This window comes from Microcaecilia unicolor, chromosome 6 (assembly GCF_901765095.1).
Source record: "Microcaecilia unicolor chromosome 6, aMicUni1.1, whole genome shotgun sequence".
Classification (NCBI taxonomy): domain Eukaryota; kingdom Metazoa; phylum Chordata; class Amphibia; order Gymnophiona; family Siphonopidae; genus Microcaecilia; species Microcaecilia unicolor.
This window is the reverse complement of record NC_044036.1, coordinates 320,572,532-320,587,359: the sequence shown is the minus strand read 5'-3', so window position 1 is coordinate 320,587,359 and position 14,828 is coordinate 320,572,532. Positions and strand designations below refer to the sequence as shown.

The 14,828-nt window shown below is 45.5% G+C and overlaps 1 protein-coding gene across 2 annotated transcripts in view; it reads right to left on the bottom strand.

Annotated features, from left to right (window-relative positions):
* SPATA20 (spermatogenesis associated 20) overlaps positions 1-14,828 on the bottom strand; it is a 97,869-nt gene that overhangs the window by 67,000 nt on the left and 16,041 nt on the right. For both annotated transcript variants that reach the window (XM_030208358.1, XM_030208359.1), the window contains exons 5-10: positions 13,946-14,089; positions 12,902-13,103; positions 12,642-12,772; positions 6,406-6,510; positions 5,886-5,960; positions 3,016-3,228 (exon numbers count right to left, since the gene is read on the bottom strand). In XM_030208358.1, coding sequence (XP_030064218.1) covers positions 3,016-3,228; positions 5,886-5,960; positions 6,406-6,510; positions 12,642-12,772; positions 12,902-13,103; positions 13,946-14,089 — 870 coding nt within the window. The remainder of the gene's footprint in view (positions 1-3,015; positions 3,229-5,885; positions 5,961-6,405; positions 6,511-12,641; positions 12,773-12,901; positions 13,104-13,945; positions 14,090-14,828) is intronic.

Sequence of the window (14,828 nt, the reverse complement as noted above, 5' to 3'; positions counted from 1 at the left end):
AGATATTCTATAACTATATTCTAGGGCCATATTCTATAACTAGGTGCCTAAATTTTGGAACGCCCATGAAATGCTCATTACCCCGCCCAAACCATGCCCCTTTTTGCCTAAGCACGTTAGAAGTTCAGCGCATATCATTACAGAATACGCTTAGCGAGTTGCGCGCCTAAATTCTAATCAGTGCCAATTACTACTCATTATTGCTTAAGTGCTGTTATCAGCGCTCATTACCTTGTTAAACTTGTTAAATTATGCGCATTGTTACACGCAGGTCTCTAGCCGTGCTATATAGAATCCGGGAGTAAGTGCTCAGTTATTACCCTCTGGGGGAATAATTCTATAAAGTGGAAACCAGCATGTAAACGACTAGAATACTGGCATGTTTGCACTTATATCTGCATCTTACATTTGATTAACTTGCTCTGATAAACCAGTTGCAGTGACTGTTTTTGCCCTTTTCCTCACATCCTCCTGGGGTTCTTTGTGGGGGGGGGGGGGGTTACTCCTCCCCTCATTCCCTCTCCATATTTCTTTCCCTTCCATTCCTTTTTATGAAGAGTGTAAATTTCCTTTCTAACTTTACATTTTGTATGTGAACCGCCTGGCTGTACCCTTGTACGACTTGGCAGTATATCAAAGATCTGTAAATAAATGAATAAATGCCAATATTCTGGCTAAACGCCATTCTATAAAAAGGAGCCTATCAGGCTTATTTTCGAAAGAGAAAGGCGCCCATCGTTCGACACAAATCGCAAGATGGGCGTCCTTCTCACAGGGTCGGCCAAATCGGTATAATCGAAAGCCGATTTTGGACGTCCTCAACTGCTTTCCATCGCGGGGACAACCAAAGTTCACAGAGGCGTGTCGGAGGCGTAGTGAAGGAGGGACTGGGGCGTGCCAAACACATGGGCGTCCTCGACCGATAATGGAAAAAAGAAGGGCGTCCCTGACAAACACTTGGACGACTTTACCTGGTCCTTTTTTTCTTACAACCAAGCCACAAAAATGTGCCCTAAATGACCAGATGACCACCGGAGGGAATCGGGGATGACCTCCCCTTACTCCCCCAGTGGTCACTAACCCCCTCCCACCCTCAAAAAATGTTTTAAAAATATTTTTTCCAGCCTTTATGCCAGCCTCAAATATCATACCCAGCTCCAAGACAGCAGTATGCAGGTCCCTGGAGCAGTTTTAGAGGGTGCAGTGCACTTCAGGCAGGCAGACCCAGGCCCATCCTCCCCCCCTACCTGTTATACTTGTGGTGGTAAATGTGAGCCCTTCAAAACCCACCACAAACCCACTGTACCCACATGTAGGTGCCCCCCTTTCACCCATAAGGGCTAAGGTAGTGGTGTACAGTTGTGGGGAGTGGGTTTTGGGGGGCTCAGCACACAAAATAAGGGAGCTATGCACCTGGGAGCAATTTTTGAAGTCCACTGCAGTGCCCCCTAGGGTGCCCGATTGGTGTCTTGGCATGTCAAGGGGACCAGTGCACTACGAATGCTGGCTCCTCCCACGACCAAAGGGCTTGGATTTGGTTGTTTCTGAGATGGGCGTCCTCGGTTTCCATTATCGCCGAAAATCAGGGACGGCCATCTCTAAGGTCGACCTAAATTTCGCGATTTGGGCGTCCCCGACGGTATTATCAAAACAAAAGATGGACGCCCATCTTGTTTCAATAATACGGGTTTCCCCGCCCTTTCGCTGGGACGTCCTCAGGAAAACTTGGGCACCCCTTTCGATTATGCCCCTCTAAATGTGATAGTGAGTATTTGAGAATGCATACGCCCAGCTATAGAATAGGATCCACAGGGGGCGTGACCAAGGGAGGGGCATGGGCGTTCCAAGAATTTATAGAATACTTCCATTTCTACGCCTAACAGTAGTTTGGCGCAAGCATTTAGACCAGCCTTTGCCAAGCGTGAAAATGACTTAAGCTAGAACTGTCTTTATGGAATTTGTGCTTAGCGCAAAACATCCCAGCACCTAACTTTGGGCACCACTTACTGCATCTACCCCATAGAGTATTTGTCTATTAGATTGTAAGCTCTTTGAGCAGGGACTGTCTTTCTTCTATGTTTGTGCAGCGCTGCGTACGCCTTGTAGTGCTATAGAAGTGATAAATAGTAGGTTAGTAGTCTCTTGTAACCAGAGCTAATATTGTGATGTCATAATGCCTCAGGCCACCAATAAGAGCCAACCTCATCAGTGATGTCACAATGGCTTGATTGTCCTATACTTGGCTCACTTTTATTACATAGCTCTTTGAGCAGGGACTGTCTTTCTTCTATGTTTGTGCAGCGCTGCGTACGCCTTGTAGCGCTATAGAAATGCTAAATAGTAGTAGTAGTAGTAGCTATAGGTGTGTATTTCTCCTGTTATGCCAGCAGTCTATAAATGGCAGCATTATTTTACGGTAAAAATACAGGCAAAGATAATGTATACAGGGAACGATATTACTTGAATTCATCTAACATGATGCATTTTTTTCAGGGGACAATTCTTGAAAAAGCCATTGGGCGAAACATGACGCCATGTCGAATGAGATTCCCCGCAGAAAATACCCTCCAATAAGTGAACCACACAGTACTAACTTTAAAGAAGTAAAATATGACACAAAGATAGACATATTGAAGAAATCTAAACCAGTTTTTGAAAGATAGCAAAACATAAAATAGAGAAGACCGGTGAAGACAGGAAGAGCGGCAGCCGAGAAAATATACAGCTCCACCTCTCCGTTGAACTGAGGTCTTCGAAAAAAACAAAAAAAAAATTTTTCGAACATAAGTTTGTTAGTGCATAGGCGTCACATTAGTCACGGTTATAAATGAGAGTAGGCATTTACTTTTCTTTACAAAATAGATGCCATATAAGTGTCCCTCTACTAGGAATGTTATTACAGGATTGCTCTCTAAATAGGCTTGGCCCAAATTATCTCAGGGAGTAGCTTGAAAAATAAGAAGAAATCTGAACTTTAAACTGGCAAAAGAGACGTTTGTCTATAGCCCATCTCACCTGAATCTGAGCCACATTCCCATCCTCCCTCACTCCATAGTGATACTTGAAGATTTCTGCCATGGTTGTCTTCTCCAGGGCCTCAGTAACAGGTTCAGGGAGCAGTTGCTGGATTTCCTCCGCTGTCCAAACACAAAACGCCCCCTCCTTCTTCTGCTTTGACTGTGTTGTTGGATAGGAATCTGCATCCTCCGCTGTGTAAAATCCTCCGCTCTGTGAGTCACAAATACAGCTGGAAATGCAACTGCTAAAGACCTCACCACACCGTCAGAGACTGCGCTACTGCAGTTACTCCAAGCAGCTCTAGAAGCAGCAACAGAACCATAACCAGCAGTGGCGTAGCTACCAGGTGGGCACAGATCCACCAGTACTTGGCTCAGGCCCACCCAGCAGCAGCGTCTTTACTCTCCTTTCTCCCTCTCTTCTGACAGCGGCCCAGCATCTCCCCCTCAATGAATCCCCCCGTCCCTCCTCGGTGTACCTCAGAAGTGTCCCGGCAGCCACAGCGATTAATCTTCACGGCCTGCACCGGCCCCCACGGGCTTCCCTCTGCTGCATCCTGCCCTCGCTGACATCATTTCCTGTTTCTTCACTGGTAGACGCGGCAGAGGGAAGCCTGCTGCGAAGATGAATCACTGCGGCTGCAAGAATGCCTCTGAAGTACACCGGGGAGGGATGGAGGGATTCAGAAGGGGGGCAGATGCCAGTCTGTGGGGGTGGAGGGTTGGGAAGGAAAGAGGAAATGATGAGCTAAAAGGGGTGGTTTGGAAGGGCCAACCCAAGTTAACTCTGGGACCACCCAAAATAGTAGATCTCGCTATGCCACTGATAATCAGAATTCTCTTCTCCAGCACAAAAGTTTACATCAGGAGCCTCAGGAGTCCCCTGTTTTCTGAAAACAAAGACCCATAAATAGTCCAGGATGAACAATCGGTGAACAAAAGAACACACGCCTGATGCTGCCCACTGAGTCATTGCCAATTTACTTTTAAATCTGAGATCTTGTTGTCTATTCAACTAAGACATTAAGTCTGTCCTTACGCAAAGCTGAAATTATACCCTCAATGCAGGCAACTGCCGAAACATGGCTGCATCGGGTCTATGTTTATCCAATAAATCATCTTTGGTGTACCATACTAGTATGACAGTACGTCAGTGGCGTTCCTAGGGGCACTGACACCCGGGGCGGATCGCCGATGCGCCCTGCCCCCCCGTGCAGCGCAACCCCCCCCCCCCTGGCGAAAGGACACCCCCCCACCCCGGGTGCACACCGTTGGGGGGAGGGGGTGCCGCGCGCCGGTCAGCGTCGTTCGTTTCCATGCTCCCTCTGCCCCGGAACAGGTTACTTCCTGTTCTGGGGCAGAGGGAGCATGGAAACGAACAACGCTGACCGGCGCGCGGCACCCCCCCAGCGGCGTGCACCCAGGGCGGACCGCCCCCACTGCCCCCCCCTTAGTATGCCACTGCAGTATGTCCTTTCGTCTGCCGATTGTTCATCCTGAGCTGTTTGTGCCAGGTTCATCTACTGATCACTGCTCCTGGTTTGCTTCTCTGTTTGACTGAAAACAAAGACTTTCCTGGTGAGTGCAGCAAAGTTGGAGAGATAGGAGACTGGATGCTAGACAGAAGTGCTACCAATCAAAATCTAGAAATCAGCAATACTGGGAATAGAAAAAAAGCATATGGACAGCCTGAATGAATTCATCCTGCAGAACAGGGCTGGCGTTAGGGGGGCAAACAGGGCAATTACCCTGGGCCCCTTTGTTACAGGGGGCCTCAAACTATCTAACGCTAAACTTTGGGGCCCCCATTACACTCTGCCCTGGGCCCCAGTAGATTTAACACCAGCTCCGTACAGGAAGCACCATCTGGACTAGAAATTAAGAGAATACATCAGGATACTGCTATGTGGCATGGGGGGTACGGCCTTCTCCAAGGAATGGGGTACAGAAGGGTATAAAGTATTGGAGGAACTGGACAGAAACCCAACAAAGGGATGCACACGAGAACAAACCCCACATGTGAAGCTCAGATGCTCTAGTTAACAGAGTTGACACATAGTAACATACAGTAACACAGTAGATGACGGCAGAAAAAAGACCTGCACGGTCCCTCCAGTCTGCCCAACAAGACAACTCATGTGTGCTACTTTTTGTGTATACCCTACTTTGATTTGTACCTGTGCTCTTCAGGGCACAGACCGTATAAGTCTGCCCAGCACTATCCCTGCCTCCCAACCACCGGCTCTGGCACAGACCATATAAGTCTGCCCAGCACTATCCCTGCCTCCCAACCTCCAGTCCCGCCTCCCACCACCGGCTCTGGCACAGACCGTATAAGTCTGCCCAGCACTATCCTCGCCTCCCAACCACCAGCCCTGCCTCCCAACCACCGGCTCTGGCACAGACCGTATAAGTCTGCCCAGCACTATCCCCACCTCCCACCCTCCAGCCCAACTCTTCAAAGCAACTGGGGATGCTAAATTCAACTCAAAATACTCTTCCCTGGGCACAGTTTGCTCAATAATGGGAGTGCTCAAGAACCCAACATCCCCACAGAGCTGGTTCCTATGCAGAACAAGACGGAACCAGTACCACTCAGGCAATTACCCTGTGCTTGGGGGCAGGGGGGTAAAATAAGGCAGCAGCAAACTTCACTGTGTATAAAAAGCAATATTGATACTACCACCAAGAGATACCAGAAACACGAGTTCATTATGCTACAGAGCTACCTCTATCCCAGCCGGCAGAGGATCATAGAGAGGGGGAAGGAGAACTATGTCAGTATCAGGGCTATGGCAGGAAACCTTTCTCTTGCAGACACTAGACATGTCACCTATGATGATGCTCAACCTCGACTGATGACTTTACCTTGTCGCTGAGATCCCGAGAGACGTAGCACAGAATGTCTCGAGCAACATCTGCAAAGAATTCATCCCCAGAAATCTGTTTTAAAGACAATTCAACAAAAAAAAAGGCGAATTAAATAATATAAATTAGCTGAAAGAGGCAAAACGTGGCTCAGATACTTTGTATCGGTCATGTGAGAGAAGCCCCTTTGTCCCACCTGCACCTCTACAATATCACTGGGTGGGGTCAAATGGGCTTTGCTAAGAGGGAATCTTGCTCTGCCACCAAATTCTAAAATACAAGCTTTGCCCACACCCTAAACCCCCACAGTAATCTTGGTCTCCACCCCAAACCTCCACAGTAATCTCCCCCAGAGCCCAAATTCTCATAAAAATCTCTACCCACCAACAGGCCTTGCAATCACCATCCGTGACCTAAATTCTCATACCAACCTTCAGTTGCCCGCCGAAGTTCCCCTGCCAATCTCCACCCAAGCTGTACTGGCTTTGCCCACAGTAAGTGCCCAGGGACTGCGAAGTACCTGGAATGCTTCTGCATACACCACTGCCAACTGTCCTTGGTCATACAGCATCTTCTCAAAGTGTGGCACATGCCACGTTTGATCTGTAGAGTAACGATGAAAACCCTGCAGAGAGAGAGAGAGAGAGAGAATGAAACGCCACTTTGCTCTGAAATCAGGTCCAAGTGGCAAATGTTGTAGAAATGAAATCACAGCATATTCTGAGGAGCTGCTGGGAACTCTGAGAACTCACTTTTTTTTTTATCTTTGGAAGACTGGGATCTGAGAGAAATATGTTTGGTAGTTTCTATTAACTGAAGAATACTGGTTACCAGTTAGGGATTTGCACAGACTGCTGAGGTACAGCACTAGACCAATCTCACTCAAATATACAGCTAGTGTGTTAAGGGGAAAGGTCTCATACTGTCACAGGGATACAATGCAATTTACACCCACAATGTGGGTGAAGCACTTTTTGTGACTGTTATAATCACAGACAAAACCCCCTTCCTTCCAAACGTGTTGCTTCTATAAGCATGTGCTCATATAATGTCAGTGTTTAAATATTTTTTTTTACAAATTTTCACTGTTTTTGATACATAATTGTGCTGAAAATGGCAGGCATGAAGCGGTCACTTATCTTAATGATCCGTCAACTCACTGGACCCTGACAGGTCCCTGTTTCGCTGAAACTTTGTCAAAGGATCTTGGGTAGTTGCAGACCTAATCTACTAGACCTCTTCCTCATTTGGGCCATAGACCTAGTAGATTAGGTCTGCAGCTACCCAAGAAGCAACACATTTGGAAGGAAGGGGGTTTTGTCTGTGATTATAACAGTCACGAAAAGGGCTTCACCCACATTGTTGGTGTAAATCGCATTATATCCCTGTGACAGTATGAAACTTTCCCCTTAACACACTAGCTGGATATTTGAGTGAGACTGGTCTACTACTCTTTGTATTCCTTATCTGAAGCAGACTTGAGTCGCATATATAATAACAGAGGTACAGCACTGCCATTTATTAATTTATTTAGATTTTGCTCACACCTTTTTGGAGTAGTAGCTTAAGGTAAATTACATTCAGGTACACTGGATATTTATTTCTCTGTCCCAGGAAGGCTCACAATCTACGTTTGTACCTGAGGCAATGGAGGGTTAAGTGACTTGCCCAGAGTCACAAGGAGCAGCAGTGGGATTTGAACCGGCCACCTCTGGATTGAAAGACCAGTGCTCTAACCACTAGGCCACTCCTCCACTAGCAACATTCCATGTAGAAGTCAGCCCTTGCAGATCAGCAATGTGGCCGCGCAGGCTTCTGTTTCTGTGAGTCTGACGTCCTGCACGTACGTGCAGGACGTCAGACTCACAGAAACAGAAGCCTGCGCAGCTGCAAAAGGGCAGGCTTCTACATGGAATGTTACTAGTGGAATAGCAACATTAACATTCCATGTAGAATCTCAAATAGTAGCAACATTCTATGTTCCATTGCACTAACCACTAGGCTACTCCTCCACTAGCAACATTCCATGTAGATTCTCACATATTTATTTATTTGGATTTTGCTCACACCTTTTTCAGTAGCTCAAGGCGAGTTACATTCAGGTACACTGGATATTTATTTCTCTGTCCCAGGAGGGCTCGCAATCTACGTTTGTACCTGAGGCAATGGAGGGTTAAGTGACTTGCCCAAGATCACAAGGAGCAGCAGTGGGATTTGAACCGGCCACCTCTGGATTGCAAGACCACTAGGCAACTCCATGTACGGGAGGGGGGGGGGGGGGGGGAGTTCAGTACTGTGCTACCAGAGCCTGCAGTGGTATAGCACTGGCATGTACTGGGGGGAGGAGATCAGTACTGTGCTAACAGAAGCTGCTTCAGGACAGAACTGAGATGACACCGAGAGCTGGGTAGTTTTGACAGCGCAGGGGATTGCTGCAGATCTATTGCTCAATACTGGGAAAACAATGGATGTTGCAGAGCAGGACTACTGACTCTGGCAGAGTCATTTGCACAGCAGCTTTCCTTCCTAGGTCTGCTTCAGTCCAATAAAGTCTTGTTGTCTTTCATAAATAAGAAAACTCACTCAGTTTCACATAAATTCTCAGTTATGCATTTATTCCTTTCATTTTTCTTCACCCATCCATGAAGCTTGCAACGACGCCAGTACAGCACATATAAAATCACAACAGCCATTAAGATAATCATAAAAACGTAAATTAAGAGAACAAACAATAAATGTATCATTATTTATTTAAAAGCACGCGCAGGGGGATTCTATAAACGGTGATTAAAACTGATCCAGTAAGGAGCTTTAGCACCAATAATTGGGCACAAACAATTATTGGTGCTAACTGGCAACTATTTGGATGTATACGAACATCTATAAAGATGGGTGTGTAAATTGTTTTGGCATGCGACTGAAAAGGGGGCATGGGCGTTCACTAAAGATGCGAGCAGTATTATAGAATTCAGGGGGATCCACGCCTAGTTTAAGTGTGGGGATTTACAGCAGGATTCAGTTGGGGGATGGGACTTGATACACCACCTTTCTGTGGTTACAATCAAAGCAGTTTACATTTTACATACAAGTGCTTATTTTGTACCTGGGGCAATGGAGGGTTAAGGGGTCCTTTTATGAAGCTGTGGCAAAAGGGGGCCTACGCTGGCGTCGGCGTGTGTTTTTGACGCGCATCGAGGCCCCCTTTTACCGCAGCGGGTAAAAGACAGGTCTTTGGGGGGGGTTTTTTCAAGAAATGGCCGTGCGGCAAGTGAAGCACTTGCCGCACAGCCATTTTGGGGGGGAGCACTTACTGCCACCCACTGAGGTGGCGGTAAGGGCTCCAGCGCTAACCCGGTAATAACCAGGCAGTGCCGATTACTGCTGGATACACAATGGTGATACAAAAACTGAAATATTTTTTGCAATACTGGAAATGGTGCACGCTGGGCCCGCTTCGTATAAGTGGCCCTAAGTGACTTGCCCAGAGTCACATGGAGCTGCAATGGGAATCAAACCCAGTTCACCAGGATCAAAGCCAGCTGCACTAACCACTAGGCTACACCTCCATTTTGCTGTAAATCCTCACACCTAAAAAGCTGAGCGCAGATCTCAAGGACATGCTATTCTATAAACGGTGTCCAACTCGAAGCACCGTTTATAGAGCAGCGCATTTTTTTCAGCACTTAAATTTGGCCACCATTTACTGAATTTCGTCCTAATAGCCTACCAATCAAAACACACTTCTAAACAGGGCACAATTAAGCATGAATAATAATAAAATATAACACAATTCAATGTAAACAACACAATAAAAAGATTTTTTAAAAACTTTACAGAGAATCCCATACAACAGAGATATTCAAATAACTCCAAAAGTATAAATAATTCAATATAAGCATTTCTCAGTGGAAAGTTCTAGAATAATGGTTCACTGGATCATCAAACACCATGTTGGAGGGTATGAGGGAGAGCACTTATTTGGTTGTAGTTCCCTCATTCTGGAATACTCTGCCAAACAAATCATTAGTTTGTTCAGATCTTAGAAATGCTTTACAGACATGCAATATTTAAACTTTGTGGTTGGCATTTGCCTTAAGTGCCAGATACTCTCCATCCAGACAGTGGATGGTACTGAATATCTGGGTACAGCAGCCACCGCTATCCAGATAGCTAACTAGATAAAGACAGCAATTTTTCTGTCCCAGCTTTAACCAGGGAGTTATCCACATAATGATTTGAAAATGACCAATCCCAGGTAACTTCCAGCTCTGCCCTCACACCACTCCAACACATAGTAACATAGTAGATGACGGCAGAAAAAGACCTGCACGGTCCATCCAGTCTGCCCAACAAGATAACTCATATTTGCTGCTTTTTGTGTATACCCTACTTTGATTTGTACCTATGCTCTTCAGGGCACAGACCGTATAAGTCTGCCCCGCCTCCCAACCACCAGCCCCACCTCCCAACCACCGGCTCTGGCACAGGCACAGACCGTATAAGTCTGCCCAGCACTATCCTCACCTCCGCAGCCCTGCCTCCCAACCCCGGCTCTGGCACAGACCGTACAAGTCTGTCCAGCACTATCCCCGCCTCCCAACCACCAGTCCCGCTTCCTACCACCAAGATAAACTAATATGTTCTACTTTTTGTGTATACCCTACTTTGATTTGTACCTGTCCTCTTCAGGGCACAGACCGTATAAGTCTGCCCAGCACTATCCCTGCCTCCCAACCACCAGCCCCACCTCCCAACCACCGGCTCTGGCACAGGCACAGACCGTATAAGTCTGCCCAGCACTATCCTCACCTCCGCAGCCCTGCCTCCCAACCCCGACTCTGGCACAGACCGTACAAGTCTGTCCAGCACTATCCCCGCCTCCCAACCACCAGTCCCGCTTCCTACCACCAAGATAAACTAATATGTTCTACTTTTTGTGTATACCCTACTTTGATTTGTACCTGTCCTCTTCAGGGCACAGACCGTATAAGTCTGCCGCCACCGGTTCTGCACCCAATCTTGGCTAAGCTCCTTAGGATCCATTCCTTCTGAACAGGATTCCTTTATGTTTATCCCACGCGTGTTTGAATTCTGTTACTGTTTTCATTTCCACCACCTCCCGCGGGATAGTGTCACTGAACATGCACAGTCAGCACCAGCTAAGCCATTTATCTGGATAAAGGCTTTGAATAGTCACTGATGGCTTTTGAAGATAATATTTGTATTTATTTGTGCTGGCTAAACGGCTCTAGCCAGCAGGGTGGAATAGAACAGGGTACATACTAAAATAACAGAAAGAAAGGGGAAATGATCATTGATGATAGGAAAGTAATACAATCACACAAAGTGAGGTAAAAGGAATAGGAAATACCTCTAGCCAGAGGGTCCAGTCATACTGTATCCCCAAAGGCTTTCCTGAAAAGCCACATTTTTAGGTTGGTTTTAAATCTTTTAAAGGATAAATCACTCCAAAGAGAGAGAGAGGGGGAGAGACAGATTATTCCAGACAAAAGGGGCAAGGAAGAAAAAAAGCACAGTGTCGGGCAGATTCTAAAAATGCACGCTTGAGACCGGGAAGAACTAATTGGTGATCATTAAGACAGCGAAGTACCCTAGCTGGTGAATAGGAGTAAGACGGGATAAATAATCGGAGGAGCCCACCCTGAAAGCCTTGACAGTTAACAGTGTGATTTTGAGGTGATGCAGTATTCAAACTGGAAGCCAGTGATGTTTTATTAACAATGGAGTTGAGTGGTCAGTACGACAGGCCTTACACAATAGTTTGACAGCTGTGTTTTGGATGGTTTGTAATTTTTTTCAAGTAGTACGTGGTAAACCCACGTAGATGACATTTGCAATAATCCAGCCAAGAGGTAAAGAATGAGAGGATAAGTGAGTGACACTTATTGTGGTCAAAAAGATGGTGAATGCCCTCAACTGTCGAAAAGTGAAAAAGGAAAGAGAAGAGTAAAAAAAGATAACCCCTAAATAACGAAAATATGGTTTGACAGCATTTGTATGATTTCATTGTTTTACACATTATATTGTACAGTGCTTTGGGCAGTCACTATTCTATAGATGGTGCTCCAAGTCGGGTGCTGTTTACAGAATAGCGCATACCTCCAGGATCTGTGCCTGAGCATGAATCAGACGCAGATTCCTCAAATTCCATAATACTGCGCGCAGCTCTAGTGAACGCCCCTAACCTGCCCATGTCCCTCCCATGACCACACCCCTTCTCAGTTGCACACTAAAGGATTTACACTCACATCTTTTTGGAATAGCGCTTTGCAATATGTACATATAAATCCAAAATTTTGCCAATTAACACCAATGACTAGTTGTTAGCACCCAATTAGAGCTAAATGGCTCATTAACCAAGTTCTGTATGCAAATTGGGTGTGTGCCCAATTTTGAGCACCATATATAGAATCTTGCCTCTAAAGGAGGAAAGACGTAACATAAAAATTATTTTGTCACACAAGAGATGATGGCGGCATGCAACAGGCTTCCAGTGGAGGTAGTGGAGGGGAATACAATGAAAGCCTGGGCTTACTGCAGAGGATCCTTCGATAGATCAGGTCAGGTTTGAACTAACCTGGAAAAGGCTGGAGAAAAGGCAGGTTAGACGGGTATTGCTCTATCTCGTGCCATATTCTTTCCTTATAAGTGCAGTTTATATACAATAGTTCAGTGAAGTGGGGCACCCACGGATATTTAATATCAACACATTCAGACTGGTATAAATGTTCTTACCTGAGCAACATGGTCATGAATTCCTCCAAATCCCATCATCCTCAATGTATGCATAGCCATTTGCAATGCCTGGACACCCTCAGAGGATGCCCGCTTCACAGCCCAGAAGGCAAAGAGGAAGCGAAGCTTCACTAAAACACAAGGAAAGAGAAACAGCTCAAACAGCTCCTTCAGTGCAAACCTAGAGCAGATACTGAAATGCAAGTGCAAAAATGGAGACACTATTCCCCACAGGACAGCAAGCGTTCCGAGACACAGACCTGGGGTGGGGAACTTCGGACCCTCCGAAAAGCCACCATATTCTTCATCAAACAGGCCTTCCAGTTGTTGGAAACATTTAGACATCACCTCCTGACAAGACGGAGGTGCCTCACTCGGTCTGGCATGGATCCTTGAAGTGGACTGCAGGGCTGTCAGAATCCGCTCACTGCTATCTTGAAGGGCGTTTCTGTTCTGTTTCCACTGGAAAAAGACAAGGTCACAGCTGCCAAGTCTATCTGAATCCAATTGAAATGACAATCTTTTACTCGCAGGGACCACTTATAAATAAATACTGGAAGTCTTATCTGAATAGCATCACAATTTGGTTTCCAACCACAGAGCCTAGAGACTGTCCTCTAATTCCAAACCCATCAGTTATAACCCCACTTTTAGTTGTTGTTTATCTAATGAACCAACTGCCTTATGTCCCCTTTTTTTGGCACCATTCCCTCTGCGTGATAATTTCCTTTCCTTGGGTCCTGCCGGACCAGTCCAGATAAGTGGTATTTCTCTGGCTCCAGCAGATGGTGCAGACAAATGGCCTAGTACAGAAACTCATCTGGACTGATTTGGCATGGAGGATAAGTATTTTTGTTGCACTCAGGTTTCCATCCTCCACTCCATCCAGAATTCGTAATGGTTCGTAATTTCAGCCATCCTGTTCAAATTCTTTCATTAAACCTATTTGATTACCGTCATAATCTCATTCCCATGTAAATCTTACAGGACTTAAATCTGAAGCAAACTGATGAAGATTACAAAAGAATGTTGCCTTACGTTTGGTAACAACTATAAGTTGAACTCAAAAGACTGATGTCTTATTTCAGCAAATCTGGGTTAAGCAATTAACCCCTAATGGCAATTCTATTAAACCCCTAGTCATATCATTAACGGGTTTCTGTGTCACCCTAGAATTTTAAGGGATTCATTATCTCAGGCCACAAAAACTCACTTCTAAAATAGGGGAGAATATCCAAACGCTGTTGCCCACTTCTTCTACTAGAAAGAGAACCCCAGAGCCAACAAGAAAACTCATACTACACCTGATTTGCAATACGGAGAAGAATGGTCCGAAACCCGACCTTGTACATCGTATCCTCTCGTGGAAAATAAGTCCCACCGACGAAAGGCTGGAGGTCAGGGGTCAGCCAGACACTCATTGGCCAACCCCCACCACTGCTAGTTGCCTATACAAAACAGATAGGAAAGTTACACCTCTGACCACTCTTCCTCAACCCTCTTCAGTTCCCTCACCTTCTCTTTCATCTGTCCCTTCATTTGATTTACCATCATCCCATCATCCCTTTCCACTTCCATTACTCTTCTTCTTGGGTCGGTTCTTCACGTCTCTTCATTGCTGTTCAAATTTGTCACTCTTTTCAACTTTGAAACACATCATCTTGTTTCACTTCACACTAACAGCTGTACGATATTGATAGTGGACACCTTATATCTGACATCTTAAATTAAGATACATTTACAATTTTAAAGTATTTTCAGCCAGGCAATGATGAAATAGAAGTTGTTTGCATTAGTTCACCTATTCTGTAAATCATGGTGGCAAATTCCAAGTTGAGCCCGACTGAATTATTGAATTAGATGGCAAGAATGTTTTGTGATTAACATAGGTTAAGACTCGGGCAACAGGTCAACAAGGTTTAAACATTTAAGGTATTCCTATATAAAGGGGATATAACAGATGAATATTAAAAAAATACAAAACAGAAAACAGGTTTTTCAATGGAAATAAAAATTTTAAAATATTTTATATATGGAATTTGAAATTGCCATAATTTATTAATTAGGTGTTAATATCTTTTATAGCAACAGGAAAGAACAGGCAGGGCGGTAGGGGGCAGTCCGCCCCAGGTGCAGGCAGCAAGTTAGCTCTGCCGGTCCCCTGCCCCAGAACAGGAAGTTGACGAG